Raw genomic sequence first — 23,575 nt, 5'->3', positions numbered from 1 at the left:
GACTGTTGGAGCTACAGTAGACTGTTGGAGCAGACTGCTGAAGTTACAGTAGACTGTTTGAGCTACAGTAGACTGTTTGAGCTACAGTAGACTGTTTGAGCTACTGTAGACTGTTTGAGCTACTGTAGACTGTTTGAGCTACTGTAGACTGTTTGAGCTACAGTAGACTTTTGGATCAGAATGTTGGAGCTACAGTAGACTGTTGGAGCTACAGTAGACTGTTGGAGCTACAGTAGACTATTGGAGCTGGAGCAGACTGTTGTAGTAAACTGTTGGAGCTACAGTAGACTGAAGGAGCAGACTGTTGGAGCTGCAGTAGACTGTTGGAGCTACAGTAGACTTTTGGAGCTACAGTAGACTTTTGGAGCTATAGTAGACTGTTGGAGCAGACTGTTGAAGCTACAGTAGACTGTTGAAGCAGACTGTTGGAGCTACAGTAGACTGTTGAAGCTACAGTAGACTGTTGAAGCTACAGTAGACTGTTGGAGCAGACTGTTGAAGCTACAGTAGACTGTTGAAGCAGACTGTTGGAGCTACAGTAGACTGTTGAAGCTATAGTAGACTGTTGAAGCTACAGTAGACTGATGGAGCAGACTGTTGGAGCTACAGTAGACTGTTGGAGCAGAATGTTGGAGCCACAGTAGACTTTTGGAGTAGACTGTTGGAGTAGACTGTTGGAGCTACAGTAGACTGTTGAAGCAGACTATTGAAGCTATAGTAGACTGTTGGAGCTACAGTAGACTGTTGGAGCTGACTGTTGGAGCTACAGTAGACTGTTGAAGCAGACTATTGAAGCTATAGTAGACTGTTTGAGCTACAGTTGACTTTTGGAGCAGACTGTTGGAGCTAAATTAGACTTTTGGAGCAGACTGTTGGAGCTGCAGTAGACTGATGGAGCTATAGTAGACTGTTGGATCTACTGTAGACTGTATTTAATTGCACCTGCGATAACATCTGCAACACTGTGTACATGACCAATAAACTTTTGATTTGATCTAGAAAAAAAGGTGAAATCACAGTCATTTTGCTGATATGGAAAACATGAAATGAGAATCCTGTTTGGGATCATCCATTTGTCTCTCAGTAATCATTTATAATATTTGCCTGTAATTGCTTCTATAAAGTTACTACATTACTTTAATGTAATGAAAATGCTATTAAAACACTTTATATATGCACGTGTCTGTGTTGTCATGTGTCTGTGTGGTCACTAAACTCACCATCAAGGAGCTCTATATGACGTTGGTCCAGCTAGATCCCAGCGTCTCATTGGTTCTCTGCAGCCAGCGGTCTTCGTGTTGGTTGTGGCCAAAGCCCTCGTCATAGTTCCCTTTCCTGCTGAACAGCTGCTGCTAGTGGAATACACAGTAGAACTCCCGGGAACAGTGAAGCATAGCTGCTCCTGCTACAACACGCAGACAGACCCACTGCATCTATATCCTTAATGGATACATCTTTTGCTGATTTGCGTAGTTAATTGTTTAATTCCAGCATTCATGTCCAGGATTGTAATAAATGTCTTCATTTCCTGCTCTGTGTTGTCATTGACACACTGTAGCTAGGCTTTCATTGGAGACAGATTTTAATGCAAATTCTAATGTCTGCATAAAACAATATGCACATTTTCATCAAACTGAATTTTTGCAGATAAAAGACTGTGCGTGATGATGTAGTGCATATGAAAATACCTCTTGTTGTTGAATTCCCAGGTACCGAATGAAAAATACAAGTTAAATGGGTCTCCATTGCATTTTTAACTGTACTTATGGATTTGTCACAAAAACTAGAAAATGTGTCCAGTCTGGTTGTAACGGTTTTCATGTGGTGAAGGAGAGTAGGACCAAAATGCAGCGTGTAGATTGCGATCCATGTTTAATGAACGAACGTAAACACGAATAAATACAAACACTACAAAACAAAGAACGTAACTGAACGAAACGAAAACCGAAACAGCCTATACTTGTGAAAACTAACAAAGACAGGAACAAGGACACTAAGGACAATCACCCACGACAAACTCAAAGAATATGGCTGCCTAAATATGGTTCCCAATCAGAGACAACGATAAACACCTGCCTCTGATTGAGAACCACTCCAGACAGCCATAGACTTTGCTAGATCACCCCACTAGCTACAATCCCAATATATACACACCACATACAAAAACCCATGCCACACCCTGGCCTGACCCAATACATGAAGATAAACACAAAATACTTTGACCAGGGCGTGACACTGGTCTGCTGCCTGCACTCTATCCAACAGCTCACACATACAGTGCAGATAGGCAACCTACGTTGAGATTATTAAGGATAAGAGCAATATTATTTGTATTTGTCAAACTGCAGCCAAGCATCGATCATCATGTCACCAGACTAAGACCCTGAATATTTATTGGAAAGGAGCATCAAGCTCATCACCGTGCACTTTCACCACCCTGTGAAGTTCATCATCATTTATTTCATCTAATAATCTAATCTCATAAACTCCACATTGACTTCTGTATTATGGTTATTATGTCAATATTTGCTCATAAATACATTTCCATCCCAATTTCTCACGCAATTAATGTTACAGACGCAAAAAGATGTTGAACAAACAAATTGTCTGTCGGCAATTATAACATTGTACCAGCCTTTTTCATGTTTCCATCAGCCCGGATGTGACTTTTTTCACGAGTCATGTAATTCATCTGAATGAAATAGGTTGACTGAAACAAAGTTTTGTGTCACGTTTCTTTTGTCTTAGTAGCCTCTATATGTCCTGCAGTTCCTACCTTCACCGGTCATATTCTGGGGGTCTGTACTCCCGAAGTTGTTGACTGTTTTTGTACTTGCCAGTTAGGTAGCAGTTCTCAGCTGTTAGCAGCCAATGACTAGCGGTTTCGCTGTGACGATAAAAACGTATGACAACCATATTTATTCAGATTCATTACCAAATTACTTAATGTAACAAATCAAACATTAAACCTCATAAATAATTCATGGGAATTCATGGTAGCCCCGTAAACTATTTTTTTTAGATCAGGCATTTATTTGAAACAGGCGTTAATTTGCTGAAATGTGTCCTGTTGACCAGCTATTAAAAGGGCCAGGCGGCTATTTGAGACTCTTCGTTCAAAGTTTTACGGGAAACATCATTTTAATAAGAGTTTGATTCCCACTTGACAAGTGACTGTGTGAATTTCCATTCATCAAGGATTTGCTGATGGATGGGTTTGATTGGTTAACACTGTTGAGCAGATCTCATTGTCTCTCGCTTTTTCTGAGTGCATACAGCAGAAACTCTTGTTGTGAAATATGCATTTTTCTGATTTTCTCCATGAACTGGTTTCAGGCAGGATAAACACATGTCCTGTTTAGAGATGGTGGGACAGGGAGTACAGTGTATTAAGTTATCGTCATTTTGCAACCCTAGATACAGTTGAAGTCGGAAGTTTACATACACTTGGGTTGGAGTCATTAAAACTCCCTTTTCAACCACTACGCAAATATCTTGTTAACAAACTATAGTTTTGGCAAGTCAGTTAGGACATCTACTTTGTGCACGACAAAAGTAATTTTTCCGAAAATTGTTTACAGACAGATTATTTCACTTATAATTCAATGTATCACAATTCCAGTGGGTCAGAAGATTACATACACTAAGTTGACTTTGCCTTTAAAAAGCTTGGAAAATTCCAGAAAATTATGTCATGGCTTTAGAAGCTTCTGATAGGCTAATTGACATCATTTGAGTCAATTGGAGGTGTACCTGTGGATGTACTTCACAGCCTACCTTCAAACTCAGTGCTTATTTGCTTGACATGATGGGAAAATCAAAAGAAATCAGCCAAGACCTCAGAAGAAAAAATGGTATACCTCCACATGTCTGGTTAATCCTTGGGAGCAATTTCCAAACGCCTGAAGGTACCATGTTCATCTGTACAAACAGCAGTACGCAAGTATAAACACCATGGGACCACGCAGCCGTCATACCGCTCAGGAAGGAGACACATTCTGTGTCCTAGAAATGAACGTACTTTGGTGCGAAAAGGTCAAATTAATCCCAGAACAACAGCAAAGGACCTTGTGAAGATGGAGGAAACAAATGCAAAAGTATCTATATCCACAGTAAAACAGGTCCTATATCGACATAACTTGAAAGGCCGCTCAGCAAGGAAGAAGCCACTGTTCCAAAACCGCCATAAAAAAAAACAGACTACGGTTTGCAACTGCACATGGGGACAAAGATCAGACTCTTTGGAGAAACGTCCTCTGGTCTGATGAAGCAAAAATAGAACTGTTTGGCCATAATGACCATCGTTATGTTTGAAGGAAAAAGGGGGAGGCTTGCAAGCCGAAGAGCACCATCCCAACCGTGAAGCACGGGGATGGCAGCATCATGTTGTGGGGGAGCTTTGCTCCAGGAGGGACTGGTGCACTTCACAAAATAGATGGCATCATGAGGAGAGACAATTAGGTGGATATATTGAAGCAACATCTCAAGACATCAGTCAGGAAGTTAAAGCTTGGTCGCAAATGGGTCTTTCAAATGGACAATGACCGCAAGCACACTTCCAAAGTTGTGGCAAAATGGTTTAAGGACATCAAAGTCAAGGTATTGACTTGGCCATCACAAAGCCCTGACCTCAATCCTATAGAAAATGTGTGGGCAGAACTAAAAAAGTGTGTGAGAGCAAGGAGGCCTAAAAACCTGACTCAGTTACATCAGCTCTGTCAGGTGGAATGGGACAAAATGTTAAATGACTGAAAACAATGAATGTCCTCTTTGAATTTCATCTCATGTTAAATGACTGAAAACAATGAATGTCCTCTATGAATTTCATCTCATGTTTAATGACTGAAAACAATGTATGACCTCTATGAATTTCATCTCATGTTTAATGACTGAAAACAATGAATGTCCTCTTTGAATTTCATCTCATGTTAAATGACTGAAAACAATGAATGTCCTCTATGAATTTCATCTCATGTTAAATGACTGAAAACAATGTATGACCTCTATGAATTTCATCTCATGTTTAATGACTGAAAACAATGAATGTCCTCTGAATTTCATCTCATGTTTAATGACTGAAAACAATGAATGACCCCTGAATTTCATCTCATGTTTAATGACTGAAAACAATGAATGGCCTCTGAATTTCATCTCGTGTTTTTGTTATGTTTGGAAAGAGGAAAGAAAGAATTCTGACTCTTATTGCAGTTGTAGCTTTGGCAAGAACAACTCCTCAGGGAGAGGGGCGAGGTGTGTGTGTGTGTGGGCGGGGGGGAGATCCAGTTTGTTGTTGATAAGCAGGACAGATAATAGGCAGCTGAACAAAATATACAAACAACATTTTATTACAATTCTATCCAAACAAATGTTTCATGAAATCACACACTTTAAAAAATCTTGTCTTCCTGACTGTCATTTTTATTTTTTATTTTTTTTAACCTGAAGTGTCCTTTCTCATTCATTCAAAACAGTTTATAATATATGCCATTTTAGCCAAAGCGACTTGAGTAGATACATTTTTGTATGGGTGGCCCCAGCGGGAATCGAACCCACTGACCTTGCCGTTGCAAGCACCATTTTTAAAAAGGCAGTGACGGTTTGTTGATAGGCAAGATGACCTTGACCTACCCAATACCTGGTTGGACTGGTGGTCACTACCTAACCCCTGGGAGAGGTGCTGGTGTCTGCTGAATCACCACAGTGAATGTCTTGGTGGAGTAGAACTTTTTGCCAAACTGATCTGTCTTCTCCTAGTTCTCCCTAACTGTCTTAGTGTCGACGACCTCACTCCACTCTGGAGCTATCTTCACTTCGAGTATGCTGACCTGATGTTTCTGATTGAGAGGGCTTCTGCTACAAGGGCTACCAGAAGAGCGACACTTCAGGCTGAGCTGACAGGCTGAGCACAGTGAAGGCTGCAGGGAGGACTTTTGTCTGGCTGCAGAACCCTTCTGTCTGTCTGCAGACTCCTGTTGTCTGTCTGCAGACTCCTGTTGTCTGTCTTCTGACTCCTGCTTGGCTGCAGACTGGATGGAGATGAAGGAGGATGGAGGACTGCTCTGGGACTTAATGACAGGTCCCTCATCAGCTGGCAGACCTGGGTTTCTTTGTGTCTTAGTGGTAGGGCTGTCCTTTCCCTGGGCCGTCTTAGCTCTGCTGCTGGAGCCGGTACTAATAGTGCTGATGTTGCTAGTGGAGCCTTGGGTCTGGGCTGCTGTTCCCTTTAGGGACTCCTGGGCTGCTGTCCCCTTTAGGGACTCCTTAAACAGGCCAGACAGAACAGCGATATCAGAGTCTGACTTAATAGTGGACACAGAGTACAAAGCCTTCTTAATGGCCACTTCTATGTCCATCAGTCTGGCTAAAGTCTGCTCCTTCAGGTTCATGATCTCCTCACTTGCTCTCTCCAGATTTCCGAACACAAGAGCCATGGAGGACATTGAGGTCTCAGTATCATCTTTCAGCGTCTCTGTTCTCTTCACTTCTGAGATCTTCTGTTTCACCTTGGTCTGTTGTTGTTGTTTACGTTGTCTCTTGTCTCTTGGGGCAACGACCCAGTCAGGTATATTCTCAAAGATGTTCCTGAGGGCCCTGACGTCCACCTGGCTGGTGTCTTCCTCCACCTCCTCCACCCAGGTCAAGATCTCTTTCAGCTCCTCCTGCTTCCTCAGGTTGTCAAAGATCTCCATGGCCATGGTCACGTTACCCTTCATGATCTTATCCATGTGGACCGACAGCCTCTGGCCACGCTCATCCTCTGTCTCTGCTTCCATCTCCGCTTTCTTCTCCCTCATTACCACTGTGTTTTCCTTCTCTTCTTTCTGGATGTTGTTCTCTGGTTTACTGCATGGTTGAGGCTGAGAAGGGTCACTGGCTTGCTGTCCCACAGCAGTGTGTGTAACTGTGAGAGAGGTGTGTTTCTGGTTCTCTTCACTCTGGGTCATCTTCACTTGTTTAGGTTTCACAGGGGCTTTACTCTTCCCTCCAAAGTTCTGAAGTGCTGCTTGAAACCCTATGAAGTCCTCATTGACCTTCTCTTTGTCCTTTAGGGCCCCCTGGGGTCCCTGTCTCTGCTCTGTAGGAGTCCTTTCCTGTGGTGACTTAGTGTTGCTCTCCTCCACTGGAACCGAGTTAAAACTAGTCTGTCTCTGAGGGATGACCTCAGACCCTTGACCTTCCTGGTTTAATGTCATTTCCTCATTGAGTTGGGTTGCATCACCAGTGTGTTGGGTGGCCTCGGCAGCCCCAGTATCAGCTGTTCCTACTGAGCTCCCAGCTGGCCTCTCAGATACGTACCTACTCTGTTGTGCCTCAGGAACACTATCTGTCTGTTGTAAGCCTCTGCAAAGGGCATCTGCGTAGGACTTTGGTTTGATAGTGAATGCTTGGGGAGGTTGCTCTTCTTTTGATTGACTTTTAGTTGATTTCTTTGATTCCTTTGATTTGGTTGATTCTTTTGATTGAGTTTTGGTTGATTCTTTCTGTTGACATTTAGTTGATTCTTTTGTTTGACTTTTGGTTGACTCTTTTGTTTGACTTTTGGTTGACTCTTTCGGTTGAGTACTGTTAGTACTAGCAATACTAGAAATACTACTAGTAGTTCTTATAGAAATGGTGTGGCTGTCACTGATATGTACCTCTGTCTCTGTTGACTGACTAGCTGTGCTTCCTGTCATCTGACCTGGTTTAGGAGGAACTGCTGGTTTCAGCAGAAGACCTGGTTTAGGAGGAACTGCTGGTTTCAGCAGAAGACCAGGTTTTGGGCCAACAGGTCTTTTCTTTTTCTTTGAGGGAGCTAGAGATTGAGAGCCAGTCTGAGATTCATGTTTCAAAGTGGAGGCTGTAGCTAGTTTATTTGTGGTTTGGTCTGGGCTGGGGGGTTTTGCAGTTGCTACTCTCAGCTCCTTGGTGGCCACCTGTTCTCCTTCACTCATCGCTACTGAAGAGAATGGTTGAGCTTCAGTCAGAAAGCCAGTCTTTAATTCACTGTGTTTTGGAACATTCCTCATATCAGGTTTCTTCTTTTGGCTTTGAAATGTAGATTTCCCTGAGTTCCTGTATGTCATGGCAGCCTTGAAGTCTCCTTGGCTGACGTTAACGCCGCTAGTCTTCTCTAAAGAATGAAGCGCTGCCTGTAGATTACCTCTCAGTACCTCCTCCTTCTCCTCTTCCTCCTCCTCCTCTGTTGTAGCACTCTGTAAATACTTCATGGCAGCTTTTAAGTGTCCTCTCTGGACCACCTCAGTGCCCTCTTGGTCCTCCACACTCAAGGCTTCTGCATTTTGTAGTTCTTCAGAAGACGTAGCAGCACAGGTAGGTTCATGTTCTGAGGTGATAGAGGAGTGGGATGTGGATATCTTTATAACAGAATTACAGCTTGTCTCTTCCTTCTGCACAGAGGTCTGCTGGACATCTACTACAATGTCAATGCTCTTCACAGAGATGGCTTGTCCTTCACTCATCACTACTGAAGGGGCTGGTTGAGCTTCAGTCAGAGTCCCAGTCTTTACTTCACTGTGTTGGGGAGCATACCTCACATTAGTCTTCTTCTTATGGCTTCCTTTCTGAGATTTTGGAGATTTCCTGCAGATCATGGCAGTCTCGAAGTCTCCTTGGCTGACATTAACGCCACTAGTCTTCTCCAGAGATTGGAGCGCTGCCTGTACATTACCTCTCACTACCTCCTCCTCCTCCTCCTCCTGGTGCTGCTCTGTGGATGTCTGGGATGTGGAGGTCTTTATAACAGAATCAGAGCACATGTCTATCTTCTCCACAGAGGTGTGCTGGTCCTGTACTATTGCTTTAGAGGTCTTCTCTGCCTTAGTCTCGTTCTGTTGGGCACAGCTCTGGTTGGCTAAGAAGATGTTCTTAAGGACTATATCCGGATCATTCTGCTCCACCTGATCCTCTGGTTGTTGTTGTTGATTATGTATCTTTGGCTCCGTGGAGACACCTGTTACAACATCAGTCCGAAGTGGGAGTTCCTTCTCCTCTGGCTGGACCTGCAAGGTTTTCAGATACTCCAGATCTCCCTTTTCAATGCAGCTCCTGAATAACTTGACATTCCCCATGACATTGACCTCAGGTTTGTAAGTGGCTAGGGCTGAGTGGTCCTGACTGGTGGCCAAGAGACAGCTGATGGTTGACTTCACATCGCCTCTCCTTACTTCACCAGTCTCAGTTTTAATCTCATCGCCTGCAGCAATGTCTAGGACGTTGGTCTCCGTCCTCTGTTCCTGTGGGGGGTAGTACCTCTCCACCTCTCCTTCAGAATCGTTGTACAGGGAGTAAACGGTGACCTCAGTCTGTCCCTGACTGTCCTCCTGTATAACTACTCCTTTCCTCAGAGAGCTGTCCTGACTGAGGATGTCCTCAATGAGCTGGACAACGTTAGCTGTTCTGAACTCTTTATCTTGGTTTGAAGCCAGACGTACCTGATGGAAAGGTACCATCACCATGGTAACCTCCACGTTCCTCTTCGCGTCCTCTTTCAGGTAAACCACCTGAGGCTTAAGGGTTGCCCGGGGTAATAGCTGGAGTATAAAATTCTTAACCCTGCCCTCAGCCACCTTTTCCTGTTCTATCTCTGGTCTCAGACCGGGGGTCAGCCTGTACCTAGCCTTCTGACCACTTCCTGTCTCGCTAGCCTTGATGATGGATCCGTGGGAGTGGAGGGCGTTGAAGTGATAGAGAGAGTTCAATGTCTCATTGATGCTCTCTGCCACCATCTCCATCTCCTCTATGTTATGGTGGTTAATCAGGTCGAACAGAGTGGACTCAAACAATTGAGCTCTGTTCCTTACGTTAGCCACTAACTCTAACATGTCTTCCTGGACCCTTCTGTCAGGAGCTAGGTCGCCTGGGAGTGAACTAGTGTTCTGGGGCTTTGGTTCCTGCATATGTGAAGGTTTTCCAGTTTTATTTATTGCTTGGTTTACAAGCAGAGAAGTACACGGATACTTTGGAGTTATTGGACTAGTTTCAACATCTGCGTTTGAAACACACTGTGACTTTCTCTCAAATACTTTTTTGACTGTGGAGAACCCTTCATGCTGTGGCTGAACCTCAGTGTCTGCACTATTAATACCGACACCCAGTACTTCTCCCTCAGACTGAGAACTCACATCAAGATTTTTAAAACAAATTTGGCTTTTGATCACTTTCTGATCTGTCTTACTGCTTCTTGTCTCAAACACTTGTTTTCTCTTCTGAACAGCTCCCCTCTCATCCTCTGACACGATAACCTTGTTCAGGGTCACGTCCTCCTGGTTGGCCCTCAGGGTGTCGACTTGCTGGCTCTCAAACAGCCTCCTAGCAAACTGGACGTCCAACCTGACCATCTCCTCCTCCTCACACTCAGTAAGTTCCCCATGAATAGCATCAGTCCTCTCCACCTGGTCTGTGGTTTCTTTAACCCTCTCCTCCTGAAGGTTCTGGTTATACCATGGCAGTTCAAACAAGGCTGATGTTCGCTTCACGTCTCCCCAAACACCAACACCAGCCCCAACTCTATTCCCGGCCCCCTCCGCGATGTGCATTTTAGAAGTGTGGGGATCCACAGTATTGCTCTGTACACAGTTCTCAAATATCAACCGCCTGGACAGGACCTCTCCCTCGTATCCGGTCTCGCCAGATATCGGCTGGGTTTCTAAACACAGCACTTCAGCCAGCTCCTGATCCACCACCCCATCTAGGCTTTCCAGGCTCCTCAGCTCCGGGTGGGTGTGCTTCAGGAGCCTCCGCAGCTCAACTTTCTGTCGCTGTTGGTACAATGCTGACAATGCCTCTTTGGAAGGAAGAGTGGGTGAGGCGATGGATGGCTGGGTGGATGTTCTCACAGTGGGTCCTGCCTCTTGGTGAAGTCTGGATGGACCAGGTTGAAGAAGACCATCTTTCCTCTGTTGGCTAACCTCTGCCATCTTAGATGGAAAGCAAAAGGGGATATTGTTGTCATTGTCTCCATTGAGGGAAGTACCAATTCAAAGAAAACCATGCACAGAGAGGACAGCCATGCTTGAAGGGATTTATACATTACCATTGGTCAGGTTGCAAACAGCTTTCCATAAACCAAGTTGCATTCTACATTTTACTCATTTAGCAGACGCTCTTATCCAGAGTAACATTCAAGGCCACATCGACAGATTTTTTACTTAGGGGATTGGAACCTGCAACCTTTAGATTACTGACCCTTAACCGCTAGGCTACCTGCTGCCCATTCTATTAGCTGAACTCCAAATATTCTATAAGCTCAACTCCAAAAATTATGTTTGCTGAACTCCAAATATTCTATAAGCTCAACTCCAAAAATTATGTTTGCTGAACTCAAAATATTCTATAAGCTCAACTCCAAAAATTATGTTTGCTGAACTCAAAATATTCTATAAGCTCAACTCCAAAAATTATGTTTGTTGAACTCAAAACATTTTGTTAGCTTAACTCCAGAACAATGTGTTTGCTGAACTCCAAAACAATCCGTGCCATAAGTCACAGTCCTCGGAGAAAGGAGACATGTCCACATTCTTCAATGTTTGTATTGTTATGGTTATATTGCCACGTTATCCCCTGAATAACAGCAACAACAAGAACAACATCCACAACAACCCACCGTTAACTGCAAGCCAAACAAACAATCCTTGTAAAACACACCTTGCACTTTGTCATGCCAACTCTGGGAGTTTATGAACACAATAGGACTCCAGTTTCCTCTGCCTACCTTGGATGGTTTCCCTCCTCTCTTGGTTGGAGAGGATGGATCTTGAGCCTGCAGGAAAAGGATCATTATATCAGGTCAGACAACCAAGAGAATTATCTTTGGTTATAGTCACAGCCGTGTATATTCCCCCTCAAGCAGATACCACGACGGCTCTCAACGAACTACACAGGACTTTATGCAAACTGGAAACCACATATCCTGAGGCCGCAATAACTGTAGCTAGGGATTTTAACAAAGCTAATTTGAGGAAAACGCTACTGAAGCTCTATCAATACATTGACTGTAGTCCTTGCTTAGGAAAGACACTAGACCACTGCTACTCACCTTTTGAGATGCTTACAAGGCCCTCCCCCACCCTCCCTTTGGCAAATCAGATCATGACTCCATTTTGCTCCTTCCTTCCTATAGGCAGAAACTCAAACAGGAAGTACCCGTGCTAAGGTCTATTCAACGCTGGTCTGACCAATCGAAATTCATAGTTCAAGATTGTTTTGATTACGTTGACAGATATGTTTTGGGTAGCCTTTGAGAATAACATTGATGTGTTCACAGACACGGTGACTGAGTTCATCAGGAAGTGTGTAGTGGATGTTGTTCCCACGGTGACTGAGTTCATCAGGAAGTGTGTAGTGGATGTTGTTCCACGGTGACTGAGTTCATCAGGAAGTGTGTAGTGGATGTTGTTCCCACGGTGACTGAGTTCATCAGGAAGTGTGTAGTGGATGTTGTTCCCACGGTGACTACTAAAACCTACCTAAACCAGAAACTATGGATAAATGGTAGCATTTGGGCAAAACTGAAAGCACAAACCACTGCATTTGACCATTGAAAGGTGACTGGAAATATGGTTGAATACAAACATTGTAGTTATTCCCTCCAAAAGGCAATCAAACAGGCAAAACGTCAGAACAGAGTCAAAGTGGAGTCTCAATTCAACGACTCAGACATGAGATGTATGTGGCAGGGTCTACAGACAATCACAGATGACAAAGGGAAAACCAGCCACGTCGCGGACACCGACGTCTTGCTTCTGGACAAGCTCAACACCTTCGGCCCCCTTGAGGATAACACTGTGCCAGTGATGCGGCCCTCTCCCAAGGACTGTGGGCTCTCATTCTCCGTGGCCAACGTGAGTAAGACATCTAAGCGTGTTAACCCTCTCAAGGCTGCCGACCCAGATGGTATCCCTATCCGCGTCCTCAGAACATGCGCAGATCACCTGGTTAGAGTGTTTACGGACATATTAAATCTATCTCTATCCCAGTCTGCTGTCCCCACTTGCTTCAAGATGTCTACCATTGTTCCTGTACCCAAGAAAGCAAAAGTAACTGAACTAAATGACTATCGCCCCGTAGCACTCACTTCTGACATCATAAAGTGCTTTGAGAGGCTAGTTAAGGATCATATCACTTCTACCTTACCTGACACCTTAGACCCACTTCAACTTGCATACCGCCCAAATAGATCCACAGATCTGCAGACTGACCTAGCCCATCTGGACAAGAGGAATACCTATGTAAGAATGCTGTTCGTTGACTATAGCTCAGCTACCTTCAACACCATAGTACCCTCCAAGCTCATCATTAAGCTTGGGGCCCTTGGTCTGAACCCCGCCCTGTGCAACTGGGCCCTGGAATTCCTGACGGGCCACCCCCAGGTGGTGAAGGTAGGAAACAACATCTCCACTTCACTGACCCTCAACACTGGGGCCCCACGCTCAGCCCCCTCCTGGCCATGCACGCCTCCAACTCAATCATCAAGTTTGCAGACGACACAAAAGTAGTGGGCCTGATTACCAACAATGATGAGACAGCCTACAGGGAGGAGGTGAGGGCCCTGGCGGAGTGGTGCCATGAAAATAACCTCTGCCTTAACATCAACAAAACAAAGGAGATGATTGTGGACCTCAGGGAACAACAGATCGAGCACCCCCTGATCCACATTGACGGGACAGTAGTGGAGAAGGTGGAAAGCTTCAAGTTCCTCTGCGTACACATCACTGACAATCTGAAATGGTTCACCCACACAGACAGTGTGGTGAAGAAGGCGCAACAGTGCCTCTTCAACCTCAGGAGGCTGAAGAAATTTGGCTTGGCCCCTAAGACCCTCACAAACTTTTACAGATGTACAATTGAGAGCATCCTGTCGGGCTGTATCACCGCCTGGTATGCCAACTGCACTGCCATCAACAGCAGGGCTCTCCAGAGGGTGGTGAGGTCTTACCAACGTATCACCGGGGGCAAACTACCTGCCCTCCAGGACACCTACAGCACCCATTGTCACAGGACGTCCAAAAAGATTTGAAGGGCATCAACAACCCGAGACACGGCCTGTTCCCCCGGCAACATCCAGAAGTCGAGGTCAGTACAGGTGCATCAAAGCTGGGACAGAGAGACTGAAAAACAGCTTCTATCTCAAGGACATCAGACTGTTAATTAGCCATCACTAGCCGGCTCCCACCCAGTTATTCAACCCTGTACCTTAGAGTCTGCTGCTCTATATACATAGACATGGAATCACTGGCCACTTTAATAATGTTTACATACTGTTTTACTCATTTCATACTCATTTCATATGTATATACTGTATTCTATTCTACTGTATTTTAGTCTACGCCAACCTGACATTCCTCTTCCTAATATACTTATATATTTCTTAATTCCATTATTTTACTTTTAGATCTGTATGTATTGTTAGATACTACTGCACTGTTGGAGCTAGGAACACAAGCATTTAGTTAGATATTACTGCACTGTTGGAGCTAGGAACACAAGTATTTAGTTAGATATTACTGCACTGTTGGAGCTAGGAACACAAGCCTTTTGCTACACCAGCAATAACATCTGCTAAATATGTGTATGTGACCAATAATGTTTAATTTGATTTAGACCATCATAATAACATCTAAATAGAACATCAGACCATCATAATAACATCTAAACAGAGGATCAGACCATCATAATAACATCTAAATAGAACATCAGACCATCATAATAACATCTAAACAGAACATCAGACCATCATAATAACATCTAAATAGAACATCAGACCATCATTATAACATCTAAATAGAACATCAGACCATCATAATAACATCTAAACAGAACATCAGACCATCATAATAACATCTAAACAGAACATCAGACCATCATAATAACATCTAAATAGAACATCAGACCTTCATAATAACATCTAAATAGAACATCAGACCATCATTATAACATCTAAACAGAACATCAGACCATCATTATAACATCTAAACAGAACATCAGACCATCATTATAACATCTAAACAGAACATCAGACCATCATTATAACATCTAAACAGAACATCAGACCATCATTATAACATCTAAACAGAACATCAGACCATCATTATAACATCTAAACAGAACATCAGACCATCATTATAACATCTAAACAGAGGATCAGACCATCATTATAACATCTAAACAGAACATCAGACCATCATAATAACATCTAAACAGAACATCAGACCATCATTATAACATCTAAACAGAACATCAGACCATCATAATAACATCTAAACAGAACATCAGACCATCATTATAACATCTAAACAGAACATCAGACCATCATTATAACATCTAAACAGAACATCAGACCATCATTATAACATCTAAACAGAGGATCAGACCATCATTATAACATCTAAACAGAACATCAGACCATCATAATAACATCTAAACAGAACATCAGACCATCATTATAACATCTAAACAGAACATCAGACCATCATTATAACATCTAAACAGAACATCAGACCATCATTATAACATCTAAATAGAACATCAGACCATCATTATAACATCTAAACAGAACATCAGACCATCATTATAACATCTAAACAGAACATCAGACCATCATTATAACATCTAAATAGAACATCAGACCATCATAATAACATCTAAACAGAACATCAGACCATCATTATAACATCTAAACAGAACATCAGACCATCATTATAACATCTAAACAGAACATCAGACCATCATTATAACATCTAAATAGAACATCAGACCATCATAATAACATCTAAACAGAACATCAGACCATCATAATAACATCTAAATAGAACATCAGACCATCATTATAACATCTAAATAGAACATCAGACCATCATTATAACATCTAAATAGAACATCAGACCATCATTATAACATCTAAATAGAACATCAGACCATCATAATAACATCTAAACAGAACATCAGACCATCATAATAACATCTAAATAGAACATCAGACCATCATTATAACATCTAAATAGAACATCAGACCATCATTATAACATCTAAACAGAACATCAGACCATCATTATAACATCTAAACAGAGTATACAGGATTTTTAGAAACATTTTGTTGCAGAGGAAATACATGCAATTTTCAGTGCGGCACCCTCTGTACCTAGTTGAAGACCGAATACGTTCTGGGGGAAATGTCCCCGTCTTAGCCAATCATAATAACTTCTAAATAGAGATTAGCACCTGTTCTGAAACTATAGTGAACAATTACAGGCCCTCATTCCATATGTCAACTATTTGAGTTTTATTACTGTATAGTTGAAGTCAGAAGTTTACAGACACCTTAGCAAAATACATTTAAACTCCATTTTTCACAATTCCTGACATTTAATCCTAGTGAAAATTCCCTGTTTTAGGTCAGTTAGGATCACCACATTTTAAGAATGTGAAATATCAGAATAAAAGTAGAGAGAGTGATTTATATCCGCTTTTAGATCTTTCATCACATTCCCAGTGGGTCAGAAGTTTACATACACTCAATTAGTATTTGGTAGCATTGCCTTAAAATAGTTTAACTTTTTTAACGTTTCGGGTAGCCTTCTACCTGCTTCCCACAATTTTGGCCCATTCCTCCTGACAGGGCTGGTGTAACTATGTCAAATGGTGTAACTGAGTCAGGTTTGTAAGCCTCCTTGCACGCACACGCTTTGTCAGTTATCCCTACAAATGTTCTATGGGATTAAGGACAGGGCTTTGTGACGGCAACTCCAATATCTTGACGTTGTTGTCCTTAAGCAAATTTGCCACAACTTTGGAAGTTTGCTTGGGGTCATTGTCCATTAACTTCCTGACTGATGTCTTGAGATGTTGCTTCAATATTTCCACATCATTTTCCTACCTCATGATGCCATCTATTTTGTGAAGTGCACCAGTCCCTCTTGCAGCAAAACACCCCACAACATGATGCTGCTAACCCCGTGCTTTACGGTTGGGATGGTGTTCTTCGGCTTGCAAGCCTCCCCCTTTTTCCTCCAAACATAACGATGATCATTATGGCCAAACAGTTCTATTTTTGTTTCATCAGACCAGAGGACATTTCTCCAAAAAGTACGATCTTTGTCCCCATGTGCAGTTGCAAACTGTAGTCTGGCTTTTTTTTTTGCGCTTTCGGAACAGTGGTTTCTTCCTTGCTGAGCGGCCTTTCAGGTTATCTCGATATAGGACTCGTTTTACCCTGGATATAGATACTTTTGTACCAGTTTCCCCCAGCATCTTCACAAGGTCCTTTTGTTGTTGTTCTGGGATTGATTTGCACTTTTCACACCAAAGTACGTTAATCTCTAGGAGACAGAACGTGTCTCCTTCCTGAGTGAAATAATCTGTTTGTCAACAAATGTTGGAAAAATGACTTGTGCCATGCACAAAGTAGATATTGTAACCGACTTGCCAAAACTAGTTTGTTAACAAGAAATGTATGGAGTGGTTGAAAAATGAGTTTTAATGACTCCAACCTAGGTGCATGTAAACTTCCAACCTCAACTGCATGTATAAATTGGAGGCTAAAAGCTGAGGTGCATTATACAGCACATAAAAACACAGAGAAACAGGAAGTCAGGAAGTAGCAGTCTGTCTTTAGGAGCATTGAGCAGCCATCAAATCCAGTGGGAATGAAACCCACAACAGTATTGTTTGGCGTTTCTAGGGCCATGCTCTTATCCACTAAACCACACAGGACCACATGACAATAGTTGTAATTTCTCTGTCAGTAGTCATTACACCGTAATACACTCACTGAGCTGTTCTGTAACAGCTGTCTGTTCTAAATGTACCACTGGGTGAGTGGGAGGACACTGAACGCCTCTGACACGAATACAGATACAGAAGCAGACCAATGGCCTTGTGATTCACACAGCAGAATCTATAGAAGAATCAGGGCCTTGTGATTCACACAGCAGAATCTATAGAAGAATCAGGGCCTTGTGATTCACAAAGCAGAATATATAGAAGAATCAGAGCCTTGTGATTCCCCGTAGAAGCTACAGAAGAATCAGGGCCTTGTGATTCACCATATAAACTATAGAACAATCAGGGCCTTGTGATTCACTGTAGAACCTAGAGAACAATCAGGGCCTTGTGATTCACTGTAGAACCTATAGAACAATCAGGGCCTTGTGATTCACCGTATAAACTATAGAAGAATCAGGGCCTTGTGATTCACCGTATAAACTATAGAAGAATCAGGGCCTTGTGATTCACTGTAGAACACACCCCTGCCCTCATATACACACCCCTGCCCACATATACACACCCCTGCCCACATATACACACCCCTGCCCACATATACACACCCCTGCCCACATATACACACCCCTGCCCACATATACACACCCCTGCCCACATGCACACACCTCTGCCCACATGTACACACCCCTGCCCACATGTACACACCCCTGCCCACATGTACACACCCCTGCCCACATGTACACACCCCTGCCCACATGTACACACCCCTGCCCACATATACACACACCCCTGCCCACATATACACACCCCTGCCCACATGTACACACCCCTGCCCACATGCACACACCTCTGCCCACATGTACACACCCCTGCCCACATGTACACACCCCTGCCCACATGTACACACCCCTGCCCACATGTACACACCCCTGCCCACATGTACACACCCCTGCCCACATATACACACCCCTGCCCACATGTACACACCCCTGCCCACATGTACACACCCCTGCCCACATGTACACACCCCTGCCCACATATACACACCCCTGCCCACATGCACACACCCTGCCCACATATACACACACCCCTGCCCACATATACACACCCCTGCCCACATATACACACCCCTGCCCACATATACACACCCCTGTCCACATGCACACACCTCTGCCCACATGTACACACCCCTGCCCACATGTACACACCCCTGCCCACATATACACACCCCTGCCCACATGTACACACCCCTGCCCACATATACACACACCCCTGCTGTCAAGACTTCTGCCGAAGTCGTTGCCTCTCCTTGTTCGGGCGGTGCTCGGCGTTCGACGTCACCGGCCTTCTAGCCATCATTGATCCATTTTCCATTGGTTTTGTCTTGTCTTCCCACACACCTGTTGTCAATCCCATTCATTACCTGTTGTGTATTTAACCCTCTGTTTCCCCTCATGTCTTTGTCAGAGATTGTTATTGTCAGTGTAGTGTGATTGTTTGTATAGGTGCGCGTCGGGTCCATGTTTTGTGTTTATGTACATAGAGTGTTGTGGAGCATACTCCGTGGACTTTATTAAAAGACTCCATTTTACACTCCATTTGACTCTCCTGCGCCTGACTTCCCTGCCACCTATTACACCTATGCATGACACCTGCCCACATATACACACACCCCTGCCCACATATACACACCCCTGCCCACATATACACACCCCTGCCCACATGTACACACCCCTGCCCACATGTACACACCCCTGCCCACATATACACACACCCCTGCCCACATATACACACCCCTGCCCACATATACACACACCCCTGCCCACATGTACACACCCCTGCCCACATATACACACCCCTGCCCACATGCACACATCCCTGCCCACATATACACACCCCTGCCCACATGCACACACCCCTGCCCACATATACACACCCCTGCCCACATATACACACCCCTGCCCACATATACACACCCCTGCCCACATATACACATCCCTGCCCACATATACATACCCCTGCCCACATGCACACACCCCTCTGCCCACATATACACACCCCTGCCCACATATACACACCCCTGCCCACATGCACACACCCCTGCCCCATGCCCACCCCTGCCCACATATACACACCCCTTCCCACATATACACACCCCTGCCCACACATGCACACACCCCTGCCCACATATACACACCCCTGCCCACATATACACACCCCTGCCCACATGTACACACCCCTGCCCACATGTACACACCCCTGCCCACATATACACACACCCCTGCCCACATATACACACCCCTGCCCACATGTACACACCCCTGCCCACATGCACACACCTCTGCCCACATGTACACACCCCTGCCCACATGTACACACCCCTGCCCACATGTACACACCCCTGCCCACATGTACACACCCCTGCCCACATATACACACACCCCTGCCCACATATACACACACCCCTGCCCACATATACACACCCCTGCCCACATATACACACCCCTGCCCACATATACACACCCCTGTCCACATGCACACACCTCTGCCCACATGTACACACCCCTGCCCACATGTACACACCCCTGCCCACATGTACACACCCCTGCCCACATATACACACCCCTGCCCACATGTACACACCCCTGCCCACATGTACACACCCCTGCCCACATGCACACACCTCTGCCCACATGTACACACCCCTGCCCACATGTACACACCCCTGCCCACATGTACACACCCCTGCCCACATGCACACACCCCTGCCCACATGTACACACCCCTGCCCACATATACACACCCCTGCCCACATGTACACACCCCTGCCCACATGTACACACCCCTGCCCACATGCACACACCTCTGCCCACATGTACACACCCCTGCCCACATGTACACACCCCTGCCCACATGTACACACCCCTGCCCACATGCACACACCCCTGCCCACATGTACACACCCCTGCCCACATGTACACACCCCTGCCCACATGCACACACCTCTGCCCACATGTACACACCCCTGCCCACATGTACACACCCCTGCCCACATGTACACACCCCTGCCCACATGTACACACCCCTGCCCACATATACACACACCCCTGCCCACATATACACACACCCCTGCCCACATATACACACCCCTGCCCACATATACACACCCCTGCCCACATATACACACCCCTGTCCACATGCACACACCTCTGCCCACATGTACACACCCCTGCCCACATGTACACACCCCTGCCCACATATACACACCCCTGCCCACATGCACACACCCCTGCCCACATGCACACACCCCTGCCCACATGCACACACCCCTGCCCACATATACACAAACAAACAAACCTATACACACATGTACACACCCCTGCCCACATGCACACACCCCTGCCCACATGTACACACCCCTGCCCACATGTACACACCCCTGCCCACATGCACACACCTCTGCCCACATGTACACACCCCTGCCCACATGTACACACACCCCTGCCCACATGTACACACCCCTGCCCACATGTACACACCCCTGCCCACATATACACACACCCCTGCCCACATATACACACACCCCTGCCCACATATACACACCCCTGCCCACATATACACACCCCTGCCCACATATACACACCCCTGTCCACATGCACACACCTCTGCCCACATGTACACACCCCTGCCCACATGTACACACCCCTGCCCACATATACACACCCCTGCCCACATGCACACACCCCTGCCCACATATACACAAACAAACAAACCTATACATGCTCAATTCCATCTTCACCAAAAATGAATCCACATGATTATCCTTCATGTTAAACACGCCACATACTCACAGGGGTAAACTGCTCTCAATCCCTTGTTCCTGACTGTCCTCTGTCCTCTGGGTTTGAAAGTCTCTATCTCGCTATAGGACTGGTATCTGAGAGGTTAGCTTTAAGTGGTTAGTCTCTCTCTCTATCTCGCTATAGGACTGGTATCTGAGAGGTTAGCTTTAAATGGTTAGTCTCTCTCTCTATCTCGCTATAGGACTGGTATCTGAGAGGTTAGCTTTAAATGGTTAGTCTCTCTCTCTGTCTCGCTATAGGACTGGTATCTGAGAGGTTAGCTTTAAATGGTTAGTCTCTCTCTCTGTCTCGCTATAGGACTGGTATCTGAGAGGTTAGCTTTAAATGGTTAGTCTCTCTCTCTGTCTCGCTATAGGACTGGTATCTGAGAGGTTAGCTTTAAATGGCTAGTCTCTCTCTCTGTCTCGCTATAGGACTGGTATCTGAGAGGTTAGCTTTAAATGGTTAGTCTCTCTCTCTGTCTCGCTATAGGACTGGTATCTGAGAGGTTAGCTTTAAATGGTTAGTCTCTCTCTCTGTCTCGCTATAGGACTGGTATCTGAGATGTTAGCTTTAAGTGGTTAGTCTCTCTCCCTCTGTCTCTGTCTGTCTCTCTCTGTCTCCGTTTGTCTCTGTCTGTCTCTGTGTCTCTGTCTGTCTCTGTCTCTCTGTCTCTATGTCTCTCTGTCTCTCTGTCTCTCTGTCTCTATGTCTCTATGTCTCTCTGTCTCTCTGTCTCTCTGTCTCTATGTCTCTATGTCTCTCTGTCTCTCTGTCTCTGTCTCTCTCTCTCTCTCTCTCTGCACCTCTTGCTCTCTCTATATATAAATCTCTCTCTCTCTCTCCACCTCTTGCTCTCTCTATATATAAAACTCTCTCTCTGTCTCCGTTTGTCTCTGTCTGTCTCTATGTCTCTCTGTCACTGTGTATTCCTGCCTGCTCCAGTGACAGCTGAGCATGTCATCCCAACACTTCCACACTGGAATGAAGGATCTGGTGCCAGGGTCTATTTCTGTCTTTCAGGGCGACTGGCCTAGTATTCTCCCCCCTTCTCCCTCCCCTTCCTCCACTGACCGCCAGCACTATTCCCACACACACTGGCCTGAGTCAATCACAGGCTGGCCCTGTCCACCTCAGTGACAGAGCTATCCCCTCTCCTCCTCCTCCCTTCTCCTCCCTGCCCCTCACTTTACCAGTCAGGGTTTTATTTTGGCCTCATGTCCCAGCATAGGACTGCCCAATCTGTGATGTCAGCAGTGTTTACAAGACAGTGAGCCTCAGGTCTGGTTCATAGGAACACTGTGACCCAAGAGTTTCAAATCAAATCACATTTTTATTTGTCACATACACATGGTTAGCCAATGTTAATGTGAGCGTAGCGAAATGCTTGTGCTTCTAGTTCCGACAATGCAATAATAACCAACAAGTAATCTAACCTAACAATTCCACAACTACTACCTTATACACACAAGTGTAAAGGGATAAAGAATATGTACATAAAGTTATATGAATGAGTGATGGTACAGAACAGCATAGGCTAGATGCAGTAGATGGTATCGAGTACAGTATATACAGTGGGGCAAAAAAGTATTTAGTCAGCCACCAATTGTGCAAGTTCTCCCACTTAACAAGATGAGAGAGGCCTGTAATTTTCATCATAGGTACATTTCAACTATGACAGACAAAATGAGGGGGAAAAATCCAGAAAATCACATTGTAGGATTTTTAATGAATCTTTTATTTATTTTTATTTATTTTTATTTCACCTTTATTTAACCAGGTAGGCTAGTTGAGAACAAGTTCTCATTTGCAACTGCGACCTGGCCAAGATAAAGCATAGCAGTGTGAACAGACAACACAGAGTTACACATGGAGTAAACAATTAACAAGTCAATAACACAGTAGAAAAAAAAGAGAGTCTATATACATTGTGTGCAAAAGGCATGAGGAGGTAGCCGAATAATTACAATAAAAGTCTCCAACTTCAGCGATTTTTGCAATTCGTTCCAGTCACA

At 44.7% G+C, this 23,575-nt stretch overlaps 1 protein-coding gene across 1 annotated transcript; it reads right to left on the bottom strand.

The window, feature by feature from the left end:
* Nucleotides 1-5,324: 5,324 nt before the first annotated feature.
* LOC112240038 (xin actin-binding repeat-containing protein 1) lies at nt 5,325-22,219 on the bottom strand. The gene is made up of 3 exons (XM_042298655.1): nt 21,570-22,219; nt 11,714-11,761; nt 5,325-10,919 (listed from the first exon to the last, which is right to left on the bottom strand). Exon 3 carries the CDS (start codon nt 10,917-10,919, stop codon nt 5,751-5,753), a length of 5,169 nt encoding a protein of 1,722 aa, XP_042154589.1. The 5' UTR covers nt 11,714-11,761; nt 21,570-22,219; the 3' UTR covers nt 5,325-5,750.
* Between the last annotated feature and the right edge of the window lie 1,356 nt (nt 22,220-23,575).

The sequence above is a fragment of the Oncorhynchus tshawytscha genome, linkage group LG16, assembly GCF_018296145.1.
Source record: "Oncorhynchus tshawytscha isolate Ot180627B linkage group LG16, Otsh_v2.0, whole genome shotgun sequence".
Taxonomy (NCBI): Eukaryota; Metazoa; Chordata; class Actinopteri; order Salmoniformes; family Salmonidae; genus Oncorhynchus; species Oncorhynchus tshawytscha.
This window is presented reverse-complemented; position numbering and strand designations above follow the sequence as displayed.